Here is a 24,575-nt window from a genome sequence, read left to right on the forward strand (position 1 = left end):
AATGTTGTACACCTGAAACTAATAGAATACTGTATACCAACTATACTTCAACTAAAAATATATAAATCGGGGCACCTGGGTGGCTCAGTTGGTTAAATGTCTGACATGATTTCAGATCAGGTCCTGATCTAAGGGTCATGAGTTCAAGACCCACAGTGGGCTCTGTGCTGGGCATGGAGCCAAATTAAAAAACAAATGAGCAAAAAACAAACAAGCAAACAAAAACATAAACCAAGGTGCCTGGGTGGCTCAGTCGGTTAAGTGTCCGACTTTGGTTCAGGTCACAATCTCACAGCTTGTGGGTTCGAGCCCTGCATCGGGCTCTGTTCTGACAGCTTGGAGCCTGGAGCCTGCTTCAGATTCTGTGTCTCTCTCTCTCTGCCCCTCCCCTTTTTGCGCTCTCTCTCTGTCTCTCAAAAATAAATAAACGTTAAAAATGTTTTAAAAAGACATAGATCAAAAAATAAAAATGACAGATATGTAGGACTGGTATGTTGATGCGAATGGATGAACCTCCCATTACAGTCTTTTAACAAATTAAAATACCAAGTTACTCACCTAAGTTTCTCTCACTTTGGGTAAAATCTTTATACTGCATCCCCTAAATAGAAAAAAATTATTTTGACTTGTATCTGGTGAAATGAAAAAATACAGCTTTCAATTTTTAATGTAAGGATTATCAGTACTAAAGTAACAAATTTCAGTGCCCATTTACTTATACACTTTGATTACACTATCTTTGCTCAGTGGTGAGCCTTTAAGCCTTTTTTCAAAGCGTTTCATTTCCCGAGTCTGTATCTACAGCTCTCTCTTGAGAACCATTCTAATCTCCAGTCAGAAAACCATATTTCCTCATCACTCATTCTCTGGTATTGTACATTCTTGTTGAGGCACTGCTTACTTTCCCTTCTGAAATCACATTTGTACCTCCTGTAAAACTTGTGTACCACAGGGGCACCTGGGTGGCTCAGTCGGTTGAGCGTCCAACTTCAGCTCAGGTCATGATCTCACTGTCCGTGAGTTTGAGCCCTGCATGGGGCTCTATGCTGAGAGCTCAAAGCCTGCAGCCTGTTTCAGATTCTGTGTCTCCCTCTCTCTCTGTCCCTTCCCCACTTATATGTGCGCACGTGCGCGCTCTCTCTCTCTCTCTGTCAAAAATAAACATTAAAAAAATTATTTTAAAAACTTGTGTACCACAAAAACATCTTTACTCCCATAGCTCTAAATCAAAACACCTTTAAAAAGTAGACATTAAAAGTTCTCAGAATAAAAAAAGATCTTTAACTACGAACAGTAATGAACGTAGTTTTAACTAGACTTACTGTGGTGATAATTTGATGACACGTACGTATTTCAAGTCATTATATTGTACACATGGGAAACTAATACAATGTTTTAGGTCAATTATACCTCAATAAAATGATAAACCTTTAAGAAGACACAATGTTAGGGGGACCTCGGTGGCTTAGTTGGTTAACTATCCGACTCTTGATTTCACCCCAGGCCATGATCTCACGGTTCCTGAGATCCAGCCCCACATCGGGCCCAGGCTGTTATCACCGAGCCTGCTTGGGATTCTCTTTGTCCCTCTCTCTCTGCCCCTCCTCTCACTCTCTCTCTCTCAAAATAAAGAAATAAACATTAAAAAAAAAAGAAGAAGAAGAAGACACAATGTTAAAGAATCAACAAATCTTACCACCCCATTGCAGTAAAGTTGAGTCACGCGAACACAATCGTTGGACATAAATTCAGGAGCAAGGACACAATCGTCCACATAAGGGCAATCTTCTAACAAGGCATCATCTACTACAGTGAAATCTCCCGGGGCAAAATCATCCATGCTGTACCATCCTAAGGAAATAACACAAACCCAAATTAGTAATTAAATCATCTGAGATAATATGAGAAGCAGTTTTCCTGGCTTCTATGGTATATTAGAAAAATCCTTGGACCTTAGGCCTCCTCAAAATAATCAATAAGGACACTGAGCTCTGGAAGATTCTCATCCTCAGTCTGCTATTCTTTCCCCAACTCTCCTCAAGTGATCAGTTTATCTTTCTTTTCTTCCTTAGACTCACATAGTCACCATCTCTACTCTGAATTTATCTGTTTGCATGTCTCCCTTAGCTGGGAGATAATAAAGGGCATTTTACTCACTTTTGTATGTGCCTGGCACATGGTAAGCCCTCAAATAATTGTTTGCTGAATGAACAAAAGACATCTTTCCACCGCTGCCCTTCTACACCATCTGCTTTTACTGCATCCTATAAAATATGCCATTTCATCACACACAAACTCTACCATATTCTCAACCTCCTGGCCAGAAGTAAATCCTGACTCCACTGGCTGTTCATATTCTGCTATCCATCCCTCCGTGTGCGTTCCTGTCTTGGACAAAGAGGCAGAGCTGGACTGGTCCTGGGTGAGACTGTCAATCTCCCAACTTCCCACAGCCGCATCCAGACTTCCATCCTCCTAACAATCACTGCATCTCTCACTCTCACAACTACCACACCACAGAGCACTGCTAGATTGCAAAGGTAGGCAAAAACCCTCATATTATCAACAGCCTCGTATTTTCAAACATATTAACTATGTTTTACAAAGAAGCATTTCAATGGGGGGAGAGGGAAATTAGGGCTGGAGTTTCAGACTAAGGCTTTTTTCCAGAAGAAAGTTCAATAACAAAGATTTATAGCTATCAGAGATTAGCTACAAAACCTAAGTATCACTGAAAAGTGCAGCATGGTAGTACTTCTAACTCTCGCCCATGTAACGGCCGTCTTTCCCTCTCCTCACCAGCACCATCATGAACACCGTTTCTTACACCTTTCCACTTCACCACTATCACCCCGCTCCTATTAGGACAAACAAAGCTTCTTTTTTCCTAAGCAAGACCACCGTCAGTCCTTGAAATACAAACCTGTTCTTTTAATTCTTCTTGTGTCCAATTCGCTGTACGAAAACCTCACAGTAGCAGAAGTGAAGAACAAGAACCATCTTCCTAGCAAACTATTCATGCTATTTGTCACACGTTGTACCAAACATTTTCACATACACCATCTCATTCATCCTCGCAGCAATTCTCAGGTCCGATCATCACCTCCAGTGTGCAGATAAGAAATATGCTTAGCACAATTAAGTAATTTGCTCAAGGTCACCAAGCTAGAAGGATTTAAACTTAGGTCCTCTGATTCCATTAGTCTCTCCTCTCACACACTCTTCCCTGTCACTGCCACCTGGCCAGTTCTTGCTTGTTGCCATGTTTAAGAACACTGGCAATCATCACAGTGTTCCCCTCTCTCCTCCAAACTCTCACCAACCCAGCCACACCAAGGCCTGTATACACGATCCCTTCAGGACCCCAGCCTTACCATTCACCTCCTTGACTAAAATGATCTTCACCACCTGTGACACCAAGGCTCTACCTTCCCAAGGCTACACCCCAGATCACTGTGCAGGTTTAAGCCAGTTTTTAAACCTTTAACTTTGATTAGCTCCTTTCTGACCACAACCAAGAGTCATACAGCTCTTGTGTCCCCTGCCTCCTACCACAGACATTCTTCATCAAGAATTCTTCCTCCCTTTTCTCCCATTCGAATCCTTTCAGCTTTCTGCAACTGGCTTTCCACCTCTGTTATTCAAGGAAAACTGCTTACAACAAGGTCATTAATGACCTTCTACAAGAGACTGATTATCTATTATGTCTGGAACCTGAACTGTCTGTATGAACAAGGTTTCCAGAGTTTGGAGAATTTAACTCCAAAAGTGAATGACTGGAAAAAATAGACATTTTAGCACCCAAGGTATGGCACATAAAGTGGGACATATGCTATCCTGGAAAATATATACACTTTTTAATTCATTTGCCTTACAAACATTCTGTATGTGTAGAGCCAAGAACTCTCTGTCATAGCCCACACATCGCCATCACGGCATCGGTTATAATCCAATTAATGTGCTCATACCCAGGAGACTGAGCCACTGTGACAGCATGCTGGTCATTCACAGCCTGGCAGATCTCACTGACATCACACCTGACTCACCACACCCTATACCAACTATTCTATGATTAGACACTGGTGTACTTTTTATTTTCTATCTTGTTTTAACCAAAGAGGCAATATGGCACAGTGGTTAATTAAGAGCATGGACTCTGGAACCAGACTGCCTGGGCTTGAATCCTGGCTCCCTCATTTCCTGAGTGTGTGATCTTGGGCGAGTCACTTAACCTCTCTGTACTTGGCTTTCCTCACATTTCCAATGGGGATAGCAATACTACCTGTTTGATTAACCAGTAACACATTTATAGTGCTTAGAATAGTACATGGCATATAGGAAATATTATAAATATCAGCTATTGTTAACATTAGTATTAGATGCATATTTTAAAAAATCCACTGTTTGGATGCTTCCAGCTAAACGGTCTACCTTAACTGCTAAGTCCAAAGAGCACTTTTCAGCTTACAACTTACTTGACACTGTTGACCACTTCCTCCTTCTCAGAACTCTTCATATGGACTCCAAAGACCATCTTCTCCTGGTTTTCCTCCTATTCTTCTGGCTGCTTTTCCTCAGTTTCCATGGGCTCTTCTTCTCCATTCCCCGCCACCCAAATGTCACCTCTCTTTTTTTTTCAGGCTTACTCTCTCCTCGGTGACCTCATCCACCATACCCAGGGCTTCAAAATAGTACTTTCTGCACTTCCATCATTTGCACAGCTTCACCATGATTTTTGCCATTTCCACATATCACATGTATTTTTATTTATTTAGTAGTTCTCTTTTATTGGGCTCACTTGGCCTAAGTGGTAATATCCATGATATCATAGATTTGACATACAGTTTACATTTTCATACACATTAAGTTCTTAACTATTACAGAATCCATGTGCCACTTTAAATTATCTCAAACTGCACTGAAACAAACAACGGACGAAACGACCAGAGGCTGAAGTCTCTAATTCCTCCAGGCTGCACTGCATCTCTATAGTCCCCGTCAACAAGATGTCCCACAAATTTCTCAGATTAAGTTCAAAAATAAACTTATCTTTTTCTTCAAAAACAAACAAATGAAACGAAGTTCTCTCCTCTTTCCGTATGTTACCAGTCAACTGTTCTACATGCCACATGGTTAAGCAAACCAGCGATCCGGAGGCAATCTGGACTCCCCAGTCTCTCTCAACATTCCTCTCCATCTGACCACAAAGTCCTGTCGTTTCTACCCACCTATGAAATCTAAAATTAGCACCCGTACACCTGTTCATGCCAATGACACTACCTTCATTTTCGCTTCATCTTTTCTTCTCTAAACTAACTTAACAAGCAGACTCCCAGCTGGTGATGTGCCTTCAAACCTGGCACTCTCTAACCTGGCACTCTCTAAAACTCTGATCGTAACATTTTACTGCTTAAAATCATTCAATAGCTTCCCTTCACCTTCAGAATAAAGTCCAAACTTCGTACTGCAGCTTGGAAGGTCTTTCATAATCCTGTTTCTGCTTTTATTTCCAGTCACTCCACAACATGCAACACAGAAGACATTCATACTCAACTGCCTCTGATTCATAAACAAACCTTCTTCTACAACCACCTAAGGCCTACCAGTCTGGGAAGCATTTCCTGATCTTCTCACTACTACTACCAAGTTCCTTTCTGCACCTCTTCTCCATAAACCCAGAGCGCCCTGCCCACATCTTTTTGACAGCAGTTCTCACACTGGTCATCACAGGCTTATCTTTGTAGGCTGAGAGGGTACGCTGTGCGCTATTCATCTTGATTCCCTAGCTCAGTACTTGCCAAATTTTTTATTCACGCTCCCCAAGTAGAAAACTTTGCTAAATCCACTTGCTACCTCTACTACGGTTATTCAGTATTTTTTTGAGAATAACTCAACTTTTAACTCAGATCTAAGCTTGTTTTAATAGAAAATTTGATACCACAAGAAACCTTACACTTGGAAGGACTTTTTTTTTCTAATACACTCAAGTAAGAATGTAAAGGACTACTAAACCCATCAGTTACGATGAACTAACAGGGGACTCTCACTGCAAAACAAAGTAGATCCTCGATTCTAAAATTTTTTAAATTTTGCTGAGCTTATAGAACTAGGAATGTCTAAAACCACCCTTCCCCCCAAAAGCAACAAACCTCTGGCTAAAAACTAAAGCTGAGAGTCAAGAGCTACAAGTAGTATTGCCAAGAGCAGCAACGGACACAGCCCTGGGCCAGAAGCAAAGTGAAGACACTGAAAGTGGTCCAATGTAAACTCCCTGGCTCCCAACCAAACATGATACAAATCCTATCAGAAGAAAAGGACCTCCAAATCAAACTTTCAAGATCCCACGGAGAAAGATCAATCAAAGAGTTCATAACCAAAGATCATCAAGCATAGGAGGTGACAACCCAACATGAGAGATAGACAACAGAAAAAAACAAGGAATAAATTTAGATCCCTAAAGACATCAGACACTGGGACTGCCAGATACAGTCCACAGAATACCCATGGGTTCAGAAAAACGAGGAAGCAACATGAAAGAAAGACTTGATGTATCTGAAAAAAGAACCAAGTGGAACTTTTACAAATAAAAAATATAACGGTTAAGAGTAAAAGGAAAAAAATGGATGCATTATAGAGAAGACTAAGCACAGATGAAGAGAAATTGATGAACTAGAAGATATGGCTGATAAAATTACCCAGCACTGTAAATTCTGATAGGGAAACAAAGAAATGAAAACTATGAAAGATGAAAAATACCTAACCTGGAAACAGTTCAATACATACACATTCAACTAAATTTCCAAAGAGACAATATTTATTACAAGGCTCAGAATCTTCTAGACCTCTTGAAAGACAAAATTCAGAATCCAACAAAATTCAGAATCAAGAAGCGTGTGTATCCAAAAGAGGATAAACAAAAAGTAATCTCCATTAGACTTAAAAAGGAAATGATATAGCACCAAAGATAGAATATCCAATGCAACCAAAAGAAAAAGAAGTTTCTTCAAAGTAGCAAAAATAAACGCACAGGAGGCTTTCCATGTAGAATAATATCTTCACCATGTGGACAGAAAATAATCCATCAACCTAGAATGTGTATACCCATCAAACCTCTCTCAAGAACAAGGATAAAATCAAAATAATTTTATATAAAAATTGAGCTACCAAGAGACTTGAACTAACTTCTTAAAAAATACCAACTAAAAGACATAAACTGACTGGATTGAAAGAAAAATCCAGTAATATATGCTCTGTAACAGACACCTAAAATGTCAGGGCATAAAAAAAGTGACAGCAAAATAAAGGAAAAGGATATTCCAGGTAAATTACCACCAAAAGGAAGGTGAGATAGACTAAATAGATACTAACACAAAAAGCTAAATTAAGCATGGAGAGGATCACAGCATAATAGAAAAGATTCAATCCATCAAGAAAATAATGTTAAACTTTTACATCCCTAATCAAATAATCTCACCACACATCAGAAAAGTTGTTAGAACTATAGGAAGTCAGTTAGAAAGTAATAGCAGGAGATTGCACATATCTCTCTCAATTAATGACCAGTGAAACAAAAATTAATAAAGACAGTCTGAACAACACAATTTGCAAGTTTGATCTAACAGATACATAGCAATTAGAAAGCACATACTTGTCACAAGTACACACTTAACAGTTATTATTCACTATGTACAAGGCCACAAATTGAGAGCAAGCAAACATTTTTTGGAAGACAAAATACTACATTCTCTGATAACACAATTTAGGAGTGAATAACAAAAAGAAAAATGTTAATGTAGATACTTTTGAAAATTAAAAAAACATGTTACATGTTTCAAAGAAAATTTTAAAACGTGTACATCAAAGAAGAAATCAAAATGAAAATTTTAAAGTACTTAGATTTGAAAGTTAATGAAAACATTGTAAGTTAAACAATGTTAGCTAAGGCAAAAATAAATTTTGAGTTAAGTTTACAGCCTAACACACTTATACTAGGTAATAACAATGGCTGGAAATTACTAAGTTAAACATGGAATTTAAGTTAAAAAAGTAATATAAGCCCAAAGAAAGAAAAAGGAAGTAAATAAATGAAAAGGAGTCAATGAACAACAACAAAAATTTAATAGAACTAATTATGCCAAAAATTAATCCATTTCCAAAATTAGTAAAATAGACAAATTTTTGGCAAGATTAACCTAGAAAAAAGAAAAGTCACACACAAATACTCAAAATGAGAAAAGGGGGTTGGGGCGCCTGGATGGCTCAGTCAGGTAAGCACCAACTCTTGATTTTGTCTCAGGTCATGATCTCAAGGTGAGTGGGACTGAACCCCGCATCGACACTCTGTAATGACAGTATGGGGCCTGCTTGGGATTCTCTCTCTCCCTCTCTCTCTGCTCCTCCCCTGCACTCTCTTTCTCTCTCTTCCAAAATAAAAAATAATAATAAATAAAAACAAATGAGAAAGAGAACATAACTACAGATAAAGCATAAATTAAAAAGGGAATTAAGAGGGGCACCTGAGTGGCTCAGTTGGCTGAGCGTCTGACTTCAGCACAGGCGCAGGTCATGATCTCGCGGTTTGTGAGTTCAAGCCCCATGTTGGGCTCTGTGCTGAAAGCTCAGAGCCTGGAGCCTGCTTTGGATTGTGTCTCCCTCTCTCTCTGCCCCTCCCCTGCTCATGCTCTGTCTCTCCCTCTCTCTCAAAAATAAATAAACATTAAAAAAAAGGGGGGGGGAGAAATTAAGACAATACCATGAACTTGATGCCAATCAACTTAAAGTTTTTGTTGAAAAGACAAATTTCTTAAACTTACCAAAACTGATTAAAAGCAATGGAAAACTTGAAGTCCTACTATTATTCCATTGCTAATTACTACCAAATTATCAACCATTTACAATCTTTCTACAAAGAAAACATTAGATCCAAATGATCTTAGAGGTAAATTCCACCAAACATTTAAGAAACAAATCACCCCAATCCAAACTGTCCTAGGGAACAGAAAAAAAAAAAGAACTATTCTTTAATTGTATAAGGGTGGCATAACATTAATGCCAAAATCAGACAAGATAGTCAATAAAGAATAATGATATGTGATTTCACTCATAAACAGATAAAAAAAATCCTAATATTAGCAAACTGAATCCAGTAGTTCATAAAAAAAAAAAAAAAACAATTCACTAAGATCAATTTGGGTTTATCTCAGTAAAGAATACAAAAGAGAATTAAGAATTTTAAAATGTATTAACTGAAATCCACTACATTTAACAGATTAAAAAAGAAAAACTACAAGATACTCTCTCTCAAGTTTTTCTGTCCCATGCAGAAAAGCATGTGACAAAACCGCAAAGACTTCCCTAACTTATAAAGAGTTATTTACGAGAACTTAAATATTTTTAATGCAGAAACATTCCCTTTAAAATCGGGAATGAGACATGTATATGTCCACTACAATCACTTTTAATGAACAATCATCATCATCACTTCCATTGAACATAGATGTAAAAGTATGCCAGCATATTAAGACAAGAAAAAAATTTTTAAGGAAAATAATTGAAAGGAAGAACAAAAAGTGTATTTGCAATGACATAATTATTCACATAGAAAACTCAAAAGAATTACAGAAAATATATTAGAAACAATAAAAGTTTATCAATTGGGTGGCTAAAGACTAATATAAAAATCCATTAAATTTCTATTTGCTAACAGTAAACACAGAAAATAGAATCTTAAAAAATAGCACCATTTATAATTGAAACAAAACTAATAGAAACATTAGAATGAATATTTTAAGGTTTAATGTTCTCTCTGTATAAAGTTACAAAACCAAATTAAAAGACATTAAAAACCTAAACAAATAGAAATACATACCATTTTCTCAGACAGGAAGGCTCAAAATCTTAAAGATTTCAATTCTCCCTCAAAGTGATCCAATAATTCCAATTAATTCCCAAAGAGTTTTTCATGTCATGTGACAAGTTGATTCTTAAAACAAGAACAGAGGTCCAAGAACAGCTGAGACTCAAGACCCCCTGCCCCAAATAGCAAGATTTCTGGTAAAGCTATAGGATTAATAATTATAACAGTGTGGTATAACACAGAGATAGACAAGGAAACAAGTGGCAAAGAAAAAGGGAGCCAGAAACAAACCCATTCTGGTGAACAGAGGGACAATTCCACCTATGGTATGAGGACAGCTGTAGCCACATGGAGGAAAAAAAAATGAATGTGGATCAGTGCCTCACACTATACACAAAAATCAATACCAGATGGATTATGAATTTAAATGTGAAAGACATCATTTTAAAACTTCTAAAAAGAAACATAGGAGAACGTCTTTATAATTCCAAGGCCAGGTAAAGTTTCCAATTAGATTACATTAAAATTAAGAACTTCTGTTCACCAAAATACACCATAAAGAGTAAAAAGACAAGCCATGAACTGGAAGAAGATATTTACAATGCATACAATCAATAAAGGATCACTGTTACCCATTTGTTAGTTTTAAAAGACAACAGAAAAATGGGTAAAAGATACGAGCAGGCATGTCACAAAAGGAAAACCGTTCATAAACATATGAAAAGATGCTCAAACTCATTAACAAAGAAATGCAAGTTAAAATCACAATGACACATCATTTCATACCCATTTGATCAGCAAATATAAAGAAATCTGATGATGATAATAAGTGTTGGAGTGGATACAGATCAACCATAACTCTTACACACTGCTCATCCAAGTATATAAATTGACAAAACTGCTAGTCGAAGTACAAGGTGGTACAACCACTTCAGAAAACGATTTGGTAAAGTTGAACATTCGTACCCCATAATCCAGCAATTTCACTTCTAGCAAATAGCTCACCACAGTGGTATTCCAACCTTTTTTTACTCACAAACCACAAAAAATACTTCTAATCATTTCACACTAAGATGACACCTAAAATGCTCAGTCTAAGTTTAAATAATTGCAAAGGATGAATTTCTTGTGACATTTAAAAATAAAGCTGACACATCACTGGCTTAAATTGTTATAAGTATTATTGCATACGACTGATCAACAATAACTATATACACTGATAATTGAAGATAAGTGTTAAAATGTACTGCAAATGCAGTCTTGAGGAAATGGGAAGTGCCTGGATTTGAAAAGGCTTTCTCTAACAACATACACTAGATTTTAAATTATCTCTTTGTTTTCCATGGAGTTTTTCCACTTGGAACAATGCCTTCGTCAGACTCCACGTGGATGAGTGGTATGCCTTCCTTATCTAAGGTAGAAGTGCTACTAGGAAAGGTAAGGTGAAAGTGGAAGCAACAGGAGGCCTCTATTACAGGCCTCAGGCATTACCAACGTCAGGAAAGAGTACACATGGAATTTAATCATCTAGAAATGGAGGCATTAATATCCGTGGTGCCCAAGTACTCCCTAGAAATACCTTCATTACTCCCCTGAGGGTCATACACCCCAGCATGAAAATTAGAGAAATTCTTGCAACTGTGTACCAGAAGATATGTATGAAAATTTCATAATAGCAACACCTAGAAAGAGCCAAAATGTTCATCAAAGAAGAATGCATACCCTGTGTTATATTTGCTGTGGAATATTACACAGCCTTAAAAAATGACTTACATCTATACTCAGTATCAGTGATTCTTAGAAACAACATTGAGTGAAACAACCAAGTCTCAGAAAACTGTATCCAGAATTCCTTTTTTTAAACTCAAAAACCATACAATACATTGTTGAGGGATATACACATATCTGGCAAAATTATATTTAAAAAGCAAGAAATGACACCATTCAGGATAGTAGTCACTCTGGAGTTGAGTACATTCGATATTGGTCATTTTGATTCTTGGATTGGGTGTATTGATTGGTGTTCATTTTATTATTTTGCTTCATAACCTGCATATATATTACATATATTTTGTTTTTTATTATCTTTATTTTGTTACATATATTTTGATTTATTCAAATATTACATTAAAAAGGAAAAAAGATTTTTCAAAACCATTCATCGTATTTTAAAAAGCAATTAAATCGCCTCAACTGCCACTAGAGAGGTACATACACATATCACGGAAATTACTAACTTTACATCAACCATAGGTGCAAAATAAATTTTTACTGGAATTGAACTTATGAGGACCACATGAGATAAAGACTGAGCAAATTAGCTGTGAGAGATGAACCCATCTGACACAGAGCTGGAGCAGTAGCCAAGGTGGCTGCAAGCAAATTTAGCCATACACTAAAGTACAAGGAAGCTGGTCAGTAAAGAGAAGACAAAAAAAGTTAAAAGTCTAATAACATAAAATATTAGCAAGGATGTGAGGAAATAAATGGGTGTCCTCACTCAAAACCAGTGAGTGAAAATTAGTACAACCACCTTGAGAGCTTGTGTGATATTTAGTAAATTGAAAATGCACATAACCTATCTAGCAACTCTGCTACAGGTGCATTTCCTAGACAAACTTCCAAATGTGTGCACAAGCAGGCAAGTACAAAGAGGTTTATTGCAGGACTGTTTTAGAGTCAAAAACCAGAAACAACTTCAAAATCCATCAATAAGGAAATGGATAGATTATGGTATATTCATACAATTGAATTCTTTACCAGTAATTAAAATGAACCAAAGGTAACACAATCATCCAATTTATTTGTATATAAATCTCAAAATATTATGCTGATCAAAAAAAGCAAGTTGCAAAAGACACTTATCATTTAACACCGTTAAAATTTAAAACACATACCACTACATATTGTTTACGGATTCACTGTGAATCAAGCATAAAATAGGAACGCGGTGGCTGCCTCTAGAGGAGGCGGAGGAGCTCGGAGCACCTCCAATATCTGCAATTTTACTTCTTAAAAAAAAAAAAAAGGATCTGAAGTAAATCTGGCAAAATAATTACATTTGTAAATCTGGGTCATGGACTGGTTAGATCCCCCTACGTATATTATGTGTGAATCATTCCAGAAGTTAAAAAGAAAAAGGGAGATTAGGCAAAGGTAAGAAAACTGAACAAATGAACAGAAATAAACAGACACCAAAACACAGCTTTTGAGCGCAGAGCACGAACCTTTGAGCAAGAGGAGGCGTAGAAGGGTGGGGTCTTTAACGGGTTTGAAGTCTCTTTCCCTGGGTATCCTTGTAATAAATCCCATTTCGCTCAGGATAAAATGCAAATTTCTTGCAATAAAAAAATGTCCTAACTGAAGCTGTAACTATAAGGAAACTGCTCCCAAGGGAGGAGTAAAATCTGTAAGAGGTCTACCTTGACTCCCCTCGCCAGGGTGTTGGGCAGAATCAAGTGACGATTTATGTGAACGCCATAAAACACTACACGAACCGTTAAGTATGATCAAGAATGCCCAGGAACAGCTAAAATATATTTACCCAGCTGGCGTGTACGTATATTTTGGAAGCAGTCTGCAGTTGAAGGGCTTTGGGTGTCTAGGGCGCTTCTGGAAAAGGCACTCTGCACGGGTACCAGCCAAAATTCGCCTACGCCTAGGCTCGATTTTGGGCCCTTGGCTCCCCCCTTATTCCATCCCCAGAACAGGCTGGTTCGACAGGCCACACTTGTCAACACTATAGAGCAGCTGGCCAGACCCGCTGCCGTCTCCCCTCTTCCCACCAGCGTTGGGGGCGGGAGGATGCTTCCAAAAGAAGGGAGGGGGGAGCGTTTCCCTTCCCTGGTCCCTTCCGGGGAAGGAGGCCACCACCCCCGGACTCGACTGCCATTCTCACGAAAGCAGGTGGCGCAGACGTAAGGCACACAAAACACAGAGGATGGAGCGTGCACGAACGTTCACGAACACTCGCGAACGAAAACGCGCACAAGGGGGAATCATACATTCGACAGGATCCGGGCGCGACACGCGGGCGGGTACACGCTAAGACGCACACCTGGGCGGGAGATGCCCCCAGGACAGGGTCACGACTGCAGAACGCGCGGCCACGCGAGGAGTGGACGCGCACCCCCCGGCGAGGGACGGTGACACAACGAGGGGCCACCCACACGGGCCACAGGCGCCCACGCCAAGAAGAACGGTCGCAACACAAAGAAGCCGAGTGGACACACAGGCGCGTGCTCGCACGCCCGGGCCGAAGGACCCCTCGCCTATCAGGGTTGTCACCCTGCAGACGAGAGTGCGCGGGCGGCAGGGGGATGCGCACACAAAGGGGCTACTCCCACCCTCGCACAGACGCCCGGAGGGGCCCAAGCTTGCAGAAAGGGACCGTAAGACAAAGGGGACACACCCACTGGGGCCGAAAAAGGCGGCCACACCCCCAGCGCACCGGCACCCCGACCCACGCAGACACACCTCGGGCACCACAGCTAGCGACGCGGGGCGACGCACACACACCCACACTCACCACACACCCACGGGGGGGGTGTGGAGGGCCCCTCTCCCCGGGCATCTCGGCTGCAGCGCGACAAGGTGACACATCCGGGAGCCCCGCCGCGCGACAGATGTGCACTCACCGGGGCCCGCCGCCCGCGAGCCTCGGACGCGGGCCGCCGCCGACGCCGCCGCCTCGGGCCCTCCACGTCAGCCGGCGGGCGGGCGGGAGCGGGAGGCAGCGCAGGCGGCGGGCGTATCACGTGGGCAGCAGCGCGCATGCGTAACCGTGCCCCCCCGCCCCCCCCTTCCGCGGCGGCGAGCGGAGCGATGTAGCTTTCCCCAGTGCTGGCTTGCTGCAAGCCGGCGAGGGTCGCGGTGCGCCTGCGCCTGGGGTGGGGGGGAGGCGTGGGGGGAGCGCCATCGCGACCCGGCCTTTCCTTCAGTTTTTCTTCTCTCGCACCCCCCCCCCCCCGAGGCTTCCCGGACAGCGCTTGCGCAGGGGACTCGAAGCTGAGGTGGTCGAGCTGTCGGGAGGGGCCTGAGTGGACGCTTCAAGGACCCAAGGTCGAGGGCCAACCCCCACCCCTAGCCTCGAATAAGAAACGAGAAGCTCCTCCGAGAGGGCAGGGTCCGGTCCCGGGTGCCGGGGCCCAAACCTGGGGAGGAGCCCGGCCCGGCCCTGCCCTGCCCTTCCGCAGGGAAGCGAAGCCTGCAGGGCTGGAGCGGCGTCTGTCCCTCCTCTGCGCTCCCTTCCCCTCAGCTGCAGGGTGTGCGCGCGCACGCGAGGTCCGGGGGCTTGTGCGCGCGTGCAAGCGGTGTGTGTTGGGAGGTGTGTCCGCAGGTTGGCCGCGTGCAGTGGTTTAGGCTAGGGGAAAAAACTGCAGAGGCTGTGCCCATAGCAAAGCAATGAGGCTACGACAGACCAGTGACGAGGGGGAGGAAATCACTGACGATGATTGTGTTTCTTTCCCACAGATTGTCCAAAGCCACAGGGAAAATGGTGGAAAATTCACCGTCGCCATTACCAGAAAGAGCGATTTATGGCTTTGTTCTTTTCTTAAGCTCCCAGTTTGGCTTCAGTAAGTACTTTGATGGCCAGCGCCTTTTTCTGGTGTTCAAGGACAAGGAAATTACTGCATTTGTTCTTAGAATGGGCCCATCTGAACTGTGATTCTTTCTACCTATGTCTTTAAGAAAACCCGAAGGGAAGTTGTGTTTGGTGTTGTGTATGCCAGGCACCAGCGTAAATCGTTTAACTCAACAAATATTTAGATAGCACCAGACAGGACTGCAAAGTGGATAAAACCTGGTCCCAGTGGTCATAGTCTTCTGGACAAGGCAGACAAGTAAATTTACAATTAAGAGTGTGAAAAGAGGGGGCGCCTGGGTGCCGCAGTCGGTTAAGCGTCCGACTTCAGCCAGGTCACGATCTCGCGGTCCGTGAGTTCGAGCCCCGCGTCGGGCTCTGGGCTGATGGCTCGGAGCCTGGAGCCTGCTTCCGATTCTGTGTCTCCCTCTCTCTCTGCCCCTCCCCCGTTCATGCTCTGTCTCTCTCTGTCCCAAAAATAAAAATAAAAAACGTTGAAAAAAAAAAAAAAAAGAGTGTGAAAAGAGCCATGGGAACCCAGTAGAGCGACATGAAATCAACCTGGGAAATCAGGGTTAGCTTTCTCCCCGACAATAACCAATAAGAAGCAAGACGTGGGAAGGTTTACTTTTTTTTTTTTTTTTTTAACGTTAATTTATTATTGAGAGAGACAGAGCATGAGTAGGGGAGGGGCAGAGAGGGAGACACAGACTCCCAAGTAGGCTCCAGGCTCTGAGCTGTCAGCACAGAGCCTGACGCGGGGCTCGAACTCACAAACCGCAAGATCATGACCTGAGCCAAAGTGGGACGCTTAACCCGCTGAGCCACTCAGGCGCCCCTAGACGTGGGAAGGTTTTGAATGAAGGGTGTAGAGTGAGTAATTTGGTGCGGGTGCAGCCTGTGGGAGCTAGGAAGTGAAGAGAATTAGGCCTGAGAAGCCATGGGTGCTTCACATCCTGGATCTGGCTCAGTCCCTGGGGAGGATCCGGTTTTCCAGATAAGAAAACTGATGCTCATTGAGACACTAATGTGCCCACGGTCACACAGCAGGACCCACATCTCTCCTCTAAAAGATGTGGGGGGATGCCTCTGTGGCTCAGACAGTGAAGCATCTGACTCTTGGTTTTGGCTCCGTTATGATCTAGTAGCGGTTTCCTGGGTTTGAGCTCCGCCTCTGCGCTGACAGAACCGGCTTGGGATTCTCTCTCTCTCTCTCTCTCTCTCTCTCTCTCTCTCCCCTCCCTCCCTCTCTCTCTCTCCCTCCCTCCCTCCCTCCCTCTCTCCTCCTCTCTCCCCCTCCCCCTCTCCCCCCTCCCCTTCCCCCTCTCCCCCTCCCCCTCCCCCTCTCCCTCTCCCTCTCCCTCCCTTCCTCCCTCCGTCTCTCCCTCCCTCTCTCCCTCCCTCTCCCCCTCCCCCTCTCCCTCTCTCCTCTCTGCCTCTCCCCCACTTGTGCTGTCTCAAACTTAAAAAAAATTTTTTTTTAATAAAAAAAAGGATGCGGGAATTGTGAGGAAAACCTGAGAGAAAATTGGGTGTCCCCATCCAACATCTTGGAATTGTGTAGAAACCAGGGAGGTGAGGGAGTGGTGGTGTTTCTGAACCTTAACTGCATCAGTACAGCCAGCCATGCTTTTGGCTAGGGTAGCGTATGGAGTAAAGATGTTCTAACTTGAGTTCAAATCGTGACTCCTCTAGAGACGAGCTGTGTCACCTGAGACCATTTGCTTAACCTCTTGAACTTCCAGATTCTTCATCTGTGGAAAGGTGGTGGTCAAGTTTACTGAATGTTTATTGCGTGCAAGACAGTCCTGTGAAGTAGATATTACTATTACTGTCCTCACTTTAGAACGACAGTCCTGAGGCACAGGGTTTTAGTAATGTGTTCAAGGTAATATACCCTGTAAATGATACAGCTTGGAATTTGAACCCAGACACTGGGTTGACTTCACCCTGCTGCCTCTCACGGGTCTCGTGAGGATTAATTGCTGTGATTTATGCAAAGCAGTTAACATATAGGAACATAATTACTTAAGTGTTAGCTGCTGTTACTATTATCATCAACAACATCATTTTTAAAAATCCCTGTTTTAGTATTAGAAAGATTACAAACTATACAAATAAATAAAGGCAATGACTTTAAGACCTAAATCCAATAATACCCACTACTTTTAATTTTTTGAGGAACCTCCATATGGGTTTTTCAGAGTGGCTGCACCAGGTTGCATTCCCAACAGTATAAGGGCCACACCCTCACCAGTATTGCTTGTTTTCTTTAATTCATTTTAGCCATTCTGACGGTGTGAGGTGGTATCTCATTTTAGTTTTGATTTGTATTTCCTTGATGATGGGCCACGTTGGACATCTTTTCATGCATCTGTTAGCCATCTGTATGTCTTCTTTGGAAAAATGTCCATTCTTCTGCCCGTTTTTTTGACTGGATTGTTTGTTTTATGGGTGTTGAGTTTGATAAGTTCTTTATATATTTTCACTACTAACCCATTATCAGATGCGTCATTTGTGATTATCTTCTCCCATTTCATAGACTGCGTTATGAGTTTTGTTGATTGTTTCCTTCGCTGTGCAGAAGCTTTTTATCTTGACGAGGTCCCAGTAGTTTATTTTTGCTTTTGTTTCTCTTGCCTCAGGAGACCTATCTAGTAAGAAATTGCTACAGCCCGCAACCAAAAAGTAATGCTACAAATTTTTGAGTACTTACCAGATGCCAGGCACTGTGATAGGCAAAGGAGGAGCAAAACATTCAAAACTTACCTCTCTCCTAGGGTTTTCATTCTAGTATGGGGAGATAGCCAGTGGACAAATTAAGTAAGTACCACATATATGATGTCAGATGATAACATGTACCATGGGGAAAAATGAAGCAAGAAAGGAGGCTAAGGCTAATGGGAGGAGGTTGTTGTTTTAAATACAGCAATCTGGAAGCACCTCCTTGAGAGATGTGATTTAAGCACAGACGTGAAAAGTGCAAGTTAGCTGTGGGGCAGTCAGGGGAAAAAGTCAGACAGAGAACAGCCAGTACCAGAAGCATTTAGAAGAACGTGCCTATGAGTTTGAGGAACCGATGGAGGTGTAGGCTTGAAGCCTGAGAAAATGAGGTAGAAAGTAATAGGACAGAGGTCAAAGGCTGTACCCAGCAGTTATGATAAAAGAAGGTATTGGGTACAAAGGGATTACATGATTCTCTCTACATTTAAATATTTACTGAATTGAAAACAAGCAATTTTCTTAGTCTGCTTAGGCCACTGTAACAATTCCATAGACTGGAGGCTTAAACAATCAACATTTCTTCCGGTTCTGGAAGCTGGGAGGTGCAAGATCAGGGTAACAGCATGGGTGGTTCTTGGTGAAGGCCCTCCTCCTGGCTTACAGACAGCCACCTTCTTGATGTGTCCTCACAGAGTGGCGAGAGAGCAAGTGGAAGCTCTGGTCTCTTACTTTCCTTACAAGGACACTAATCCCAGCATGGGGCCCCACTCTCATGACCTTTTCTAAACCTAACTACCTCCCAAAGGCCCTGCCTCCAAATACCTCCACATTGGGGATTCTAGCTTCAACATACGAATTTGAGGGAGATATAAACCTTGGTTCCATAACAATAATTATAGATTTTGATAGTAACTTAGAAGGAAATAAAGGGAAATGATAGGAGTCAGGAGGGGGTGGTGGGTGGCACACAGCCAGAACAGCAAGTGATGGAAAACGCCTCATTGAAAAAGAGGGTATTTGAGCCAAGAAATGAATGGAAGAGAAGGAACCATCCATTGAAAGAATCAAATGAAGAACATTCCAGGCAGACAGTAATCACTGCACTCACTGTCAGTGCAAGGGCCCTGAGACTCCGCCTGGAGCAGGAGCATTGCGCAGCAGGACTAGACATTGGAGAAGTGAGCAGAATGTTGAAGTCCTTGCAAGAAAGGAGTTTGAATTTTATTCTAAAGGCACTTAATTTATTCTAAGGGTTTGAGCAGGCAAGCAGTATAGTCAGATTTATATCTTTGGAAGATCACTCATTGCTGTGTGGAGAATGACTGCTCACGTGTTCTCAGCCTTGAAATTACTAGACACCCACTCGAAAAACCCGGAGTCGTTCTTCACTTACACTTTTTCTTCTCCCAACTCATTCATCTGCTCCTGCCGCTGAATCTGGTGGGGCTTTCTACTGCCTCTGCTCTTCCACAGATAGATCCCACACACACAACCATCACAGTGACTCATTTGGGACGCAGACCCAACTCCTCTACTTAAAACCTCTAGTTGGAGTGTAAATGGTTGTCTTCATAGTTTGCTAGATCTCGAAAGCAAAAAATATATATATATACATATATATACATATATGTGTATATATGTGTGTATATATATGTATCTCCGGCTGTCCTCATTGCCTAGAGCATAAAGTCCCAAGTTCCTTGTACAACATATTTCATGATCTGGGACCTGTTCACTTTTCCGGCTTTATCTCTCAGCACTCACAGCCTTATGCTTTATGCCGCACGTACTCTAAACTCCTTAGTTTCCCCCAGAAGCATCACATTCCTCTTCACTTCCGTTTTAACCAATGCTCTTGCTGCTGCCTGAAAGCATAGTATTAACACACTGCATGGGTTCACAGTCCAGCTTAGGCAAGTTACTTAAATTCCCTGTGCTTTGATTTTTCTGTCTGTGGCTTATGAATAATAATAGCATGCACCTCAAAGGATTTGGAAAGGGTCAGACAAGGTACTGTATGGGACGTTCCTGCCATTACGTTTGACTCATTTCTGTCTCACACACTAGTTTGTTTTTTTGTTTTGTTTTTAACTTTTTTTTTACATGTATTTATTTTTGAGAGACAGAGCACAAGTTGGGGAGGGGCAGAGAGAGAGAAGGAGACACAGAATCCGAAGCAGGCTCCAGGCTGTCAGCACAGAGCCAGATGCCAGGCTCGAACTCACAAACCATGAGATCATGACCTGAGCTGCAGTCAGATGCTTAACCGACTGAACCACCCAGGCGCCTCTGCATTTCTTTAGTCTTAAAAGGCATCACAAGCTTCAGGCTGGTCCCTTGCCATCTTTTCCCTCTACCATCCAGCCACACTAAATGCCTCACCAGATCCTTCATGCTCTCTCTGTGGATCATGGCAGGGAACATCGTTTTCTCATATTTCCTTCCTTCCTCATCTGCAGGCCCCAATTATATGCATCTTTAATCTGGCGAATCCGCTACTCATTATTTAGGCCCCAGTTTAGTCATTTCTTCCAGGAAATCTTTCCTGACCACTAACATCACCTCCATCCGCACTAGTGTGGGCTAAGGTCCTCATATGTTCTTATGTCGTCTTTTATTACTCATACCACTTAATCATAGTGCAGTGAAAATATCAATTTACTTCTCTCCGTCCCCCTCCCCTAAGTTTTATGCTCGGGGAGGACAGAGGCCATGTCTTTTGGGTTCACCACCGTTTCTCATGCTCCTGATGTAGAATATGACTCATCATCATTGATACCGATAGTTCGAATTTTATCTCTGCCCCTTACCTTGGGCAGATGATATAACATTTCTAAGATTTCATTTACTCAGCTGTAACAATGACATACACACATAGGATTGTTTTAAGGATTAAATTAAATACTGCATGTGAAATGCTTAGCCAACAGTGAGCGCTTGGAGGTTGACTATTGTTTTTACATATTAACAACAGTAAAGGGTGCCACAAAGACTCCACTTGAGGGAAATAAGATTGTATTCTGGGAGATGGGGCAGAAGCCCAACAGGTAGTGGGTCCAAACAAGGGTAGTAGATACGTTCACCTTTGAGCAACAAGTGTCTGTAATCATTTCAACCCTGTGGGGACGAAGTGTTGAACAGCTACTGTATATAAGGCAAATTGCTAGGTTCTGTAAGGATCACAGTAACCGCTAAGATGTGATTTATATCCTGGGGAGCCTGGGTGGCTCAGTCAGTTAAGCAACTGACTCTTGATTTCAGCTCATCAACTGACTCTTGATGTCACTGTTGATGGATGGGACTAAGCCCAACATTGGGCTCTGCGTTGGGCTCTGTGCTGACCCCATGGAGCCTGCTTAGGATTATCTTTCTCCTCTCTCTCTGCCCCTCCCTCCCTCAGACACATGTGCTCTCTCTCAGAATAAATAAACATTTTTTTAAAAAGTGATTTCTGACCTTACATTGCTTAAAATATAGTATAAGACTTAAGACATGTTTTAAAACAAAAAAGACTAATGGGGGGGGGAGAGTAGCTTAATGAGTATAGAGTTTTAGATTTGCAAGATGGTAAAGTTCTAGAGATCCATTTCACAGCAATGGAAATATACTACTTTAACTTGTTGTAAGTATCATAGGAATGATACAGATAAGGAGCTAGAAGACTGAAGGGAAAGAAAAGTCATTTTTGAGGTGATCAGGGAACCTTGAAAGGAGCTTTTTGTGTTACCTAAACCTTGATAGATTAGATACATGCCTTACTAACTTCTCTTTTTTCTTTTTGTTCCCCTTTTCTGCAGTACTATATCTTGTGTGGGCTTTTATTCCTGAAACTTGGCTAAACTCCTTAGGCTTAACCTACTGGCCTCAAAAGTAAGTTTAATGATTTTCTTAAATAAAAATGTATTAATGCTGTTTCTCAGGATCATAGTTTTTCCTTTAGACTTCCCAAATCTTAAATATTTATTCTTTTAAGATCCATAAAAAGCCATATAGAAATCTAAAGCTTTTTAAAGGACATCACTGATACACCTTTAGTTAAAAATGGTGAGGTGGGGGGCGCCTGGGTGGCGCAGTCGGTTAAGCATCTGACTTCAGCCAGGTCACGATCTCGCGGTCAGTGAGTTCGAGCCCCGCGTCGGGCTCTGGGCTGATGGCTCGGAGCCTGGAGCCTGTTTCCGATTCTGTGTCTCCCTCTCTCTCTGCCCCTCCCCCGTTCATGCTCTGTCTCTCTCTGTCCCAAAAATAAATAAAAAAAAAAAAAACGTTGAAAAAAAAAAAATGGTGAGGTGGACACAACATCATTATCTCCATTTCCTCCTGACATCTTGCTCAGATAACACTACAGAAAAAAAAACATTTTAAGGTATAAACCCATGGGAACAAATAATGGGATAGCAGGTAAGAAGTATCAACAGAATTTAAGGAAATGGATTGCAGGTAGGTGAGTGGTAACTGACTTAGTTTCCACTTTTTCCATGTTGCTATGGTATGGAATGATACAGGATTGCAGCTTTTCATCATGAGACCTTGTAGAACGATTTGTCTAATCAAAAATAAAATTAAATTCAAAAAGCATGTTACCTTGGTGATGGACTCTTGAGAATGATGACTTTTTAGGCAGTTACCTACTTTAATATTTTCTTCTGCAGGTATTGGGCGATTGCATTGCCCGTCTACCTCCTCATTACTATAGTAATCGGTTATGTACTCTTGTTTGGAATAAACATGATGAGTACCTCTCCACTCAACTCCATTCATACGATCACAGGTAAACGTACCTCAGAGGGAGGTGTGGGGGAATGGAAGAGAAAGGGTCAGCAGTTTTATCAAGAAAAGCAACCGAGAATAGGCTACAGTAGGTGACACACACTGGCCGAGTAAAAAGAACCTGGGAGAAATAAATACAAAGTTATACCAGAGGAGATGTTTACATGGCAGAAATAAATTCTAAATCTGCTGTTTATAGCATGTGTATTTTCCCATAAAGACCACAAGTACATAATATATTCCTTAGCAACTGTTCATGAGAAAAACAAATTTTATCCTAAACAGGCAGTGTTGATCAAGGCAGGCAAATCGTTCCATGTAGACCTTGTCTAGGAGAGCAATGTGACAGTGTGCCCCCTCCTCAGGACCCTTGTGTCCATCTGACCCCAGTTCTGTAGATAAAGAGCCACAGCAGGTTTCTGTAGTTTTTTTAAATTCCCTTCAGTCTAACGATCAAAGTAAATTCCTGAGCTTGCTCAGATTGTAAGAAGTGTTTTTTATTATACTTATGGTATTAATCACACCATATTGCTTGGTATGATTTTTTTTAACTTTTCAAAGCTTTTGTTTCATGAGTCTCTACAATATATTTTGAACCAGTTACAGTATTTTTATATTTCTTTTCTGAGAACCTACTGTATTTCCTGAATTCTTGCCTGGAATTACCGCAAATAGACAATTTGTACAAAGGGGATGTCATTAAGTTTGCATGAATGATTTAATAGTTTGGGGATATTGGGTTAAATCTGTTTTCCAAGCCTCAGTCTAATTCTGTCCCTATGAGAAGTGTGCAAGTGGGACTTTAACCATCACTGTACAGTTGAATGAAATATTAATTTCTTACCCTAGTTAGATATAGAAAGGACTTTCCTGATTTTTATTCCAGTTGGGACATTTCTTTTAAAGAGAGCATTCAAGTAGTCTTAATTATGTTAACACGGTGTTTATTATTATGCAGATATTAGCTCAGTAAACTATGTGGTGGATCTCCATAAACCACAGAAACCGTAGAAGAAATTACTTAGGTAAGCATAGCTTTTTGTCCTCTTCTTACAGATAACTATGCTAAAAATCAACAGCGGAAGAATTACCAAGAAGAGGCCATCCCGGCATTAAGAGATATTCCTATTAGTGAAGTAAACCAAATGTTCTTTCTTGCAGCCAAAGAACATCACACCCAAAACTAAATTGTATGTAGACTAACAACAAGCATTTATTATAAAAGTTTTTGATGTAATAATTTTGACCATAATTATTTTCACTCTCTTGTTAAAACATGATATTGAAATGTAAAAAAATAAGTTGAGCCTGTTTTAGATAAAGTTCCGTTAATATTGTAAATATTTTTGGGGCGCCTGGGTAGCTCAGTCGGTTAAGCATCTGAGTTCAGCTCAGGTCATGATCTCACAGTTCGTGAGTTCGAGCCCCACATTGGGCTGTCTGCTATCAGCACAGAGCCCACTTCAGATCCTCTTTCTCCCCCTCTCTCTGCCCCTCCCCATCTTGTGCGTGCACACACGCTCTTTCTCTCTCTCAAAAATAAACATTAAAAAAATGTAGATGTTCTCAAGTATTAGTTATTAATGGACAAAATAAATAAATACTGCATTACCACATACCAGACTTTTTGAAACATAAGTATCT

General features: G+C 41.5%; 2 protein-coding genes across 12 annotated transcripts in view; one reads left to right on the plus strand and one right to left on the minus strand.

The window, feature by feature from the left end:
* Positions 1-14,521, minus strand: part of TTC3 (tetratricopeptide repeat domain 3) — a 127,229-nt gene extending 112,708 nt beyond the window's left edge. For 2 of the 7 annotated variants that reach the window (XM_042957014.1, XM_042957013.1), the window contains exons 1-2: positions 1,697-1,851; positions 559-601 (exon numbers count right to left, since the gene is read on the minus strand). In XM_042957014.1, coding sequence (XP_042812948.1) covers positions 559-601; positions 1,697-1,840 — 187 coding nt within the window. In that variant the 5' untranslated portion in view covers positions 1,841-1,851. Of the gene's footprint in view, positions 1-558; positions 602-1,696; positions 1,852-4,475; positions 7,738-13,400; positions 13,704-14,384; positions 14,467-14,493 lie in introns of those variants that run through there. The other 5 variants (XM_042957015.1, XM_007090458.2, XM_015541213.2 and 2 more) reach the window with 5 other exon arrangements.
* On the plus strand, positions 13,831-24,171 carry LOC102965624 (phosphatidylinositol glycan anchor biosynthesis class P). 5 transcript variants are annotated; one of them, XM_042957021.1, is made up of 5 exons: positions 13,831-14,090; positions 15,329-15,432; positions 21,962-22,034; positions 22,814-22,932; positions 23,988-24,171. In XM_042957021.1, the coding sequence occupies exons 2-5, from the start codon at positions 15,351-15,353 to the stop codon at positions 24,116-24,118; spliced, it is 405 nt and encodes a 134-aa protein (XP_042812955.1). In that variant the 5' UTR covers positions 13,831-14,090; positions 15,329-15,350; the 3' UTR covers positions 24,119-24,171. The 5 variants fall into 5 exon arrangements, with proteins under 5 accessions (XP_042812955.1, XP_042812956.1, XP_042812954.1 ...); XM_042957022.1 differs by lacking the exon at positions 13,831-14,090 and adding an exon at positions 14,168-14,449; XM_042957020.1 differs by lacking the exon at positions 13,831-14,090 and adding an exon at positions 14,663-14,728.
* Positions 24,172-24,575: the final 404 nt, after the last annotated feature.

This window comes from Panthera tigris, chromosome C2 (assembly GCF_018350195.1).
Source record: "Panthera tigris isolate Pti1 chromosome C2, P.tigris_Pti1_mat1.1, whole genome shotgun sequence".
In the NCBI taxonomy this organism is placed as follows: Eukaryota; Metazoa; Chordata; class Mammalia; order Carnivora; family Felidae; genus Panthera; species Panthera tigris.

Excerpts from the sequence above, each read along its gene's own strand:
- LOC102965624 (XM_042957021.1), top strand. The coding sequence starts at position 15,351 with ATGGTGGAAAATTCACCGTCGCCATTACCAGAAAGAGCGATTTATGGC. Across the intron at positions 15,433-21,961 it reads AAGCTCCCAGTTTGGCTTCA|TACTATATCTTGTGTGGGCT; the intron begins GTAAGTACTTTG and ends CCTTTTCTGCAG. Across the intron at positions 22,933-23,987 it reads CTCCATTCATACGATCACAG|ATAACTATGCTAAAAATCAA; the intron begins GTAAACGTACCT and ends CTCTTCTTACAG.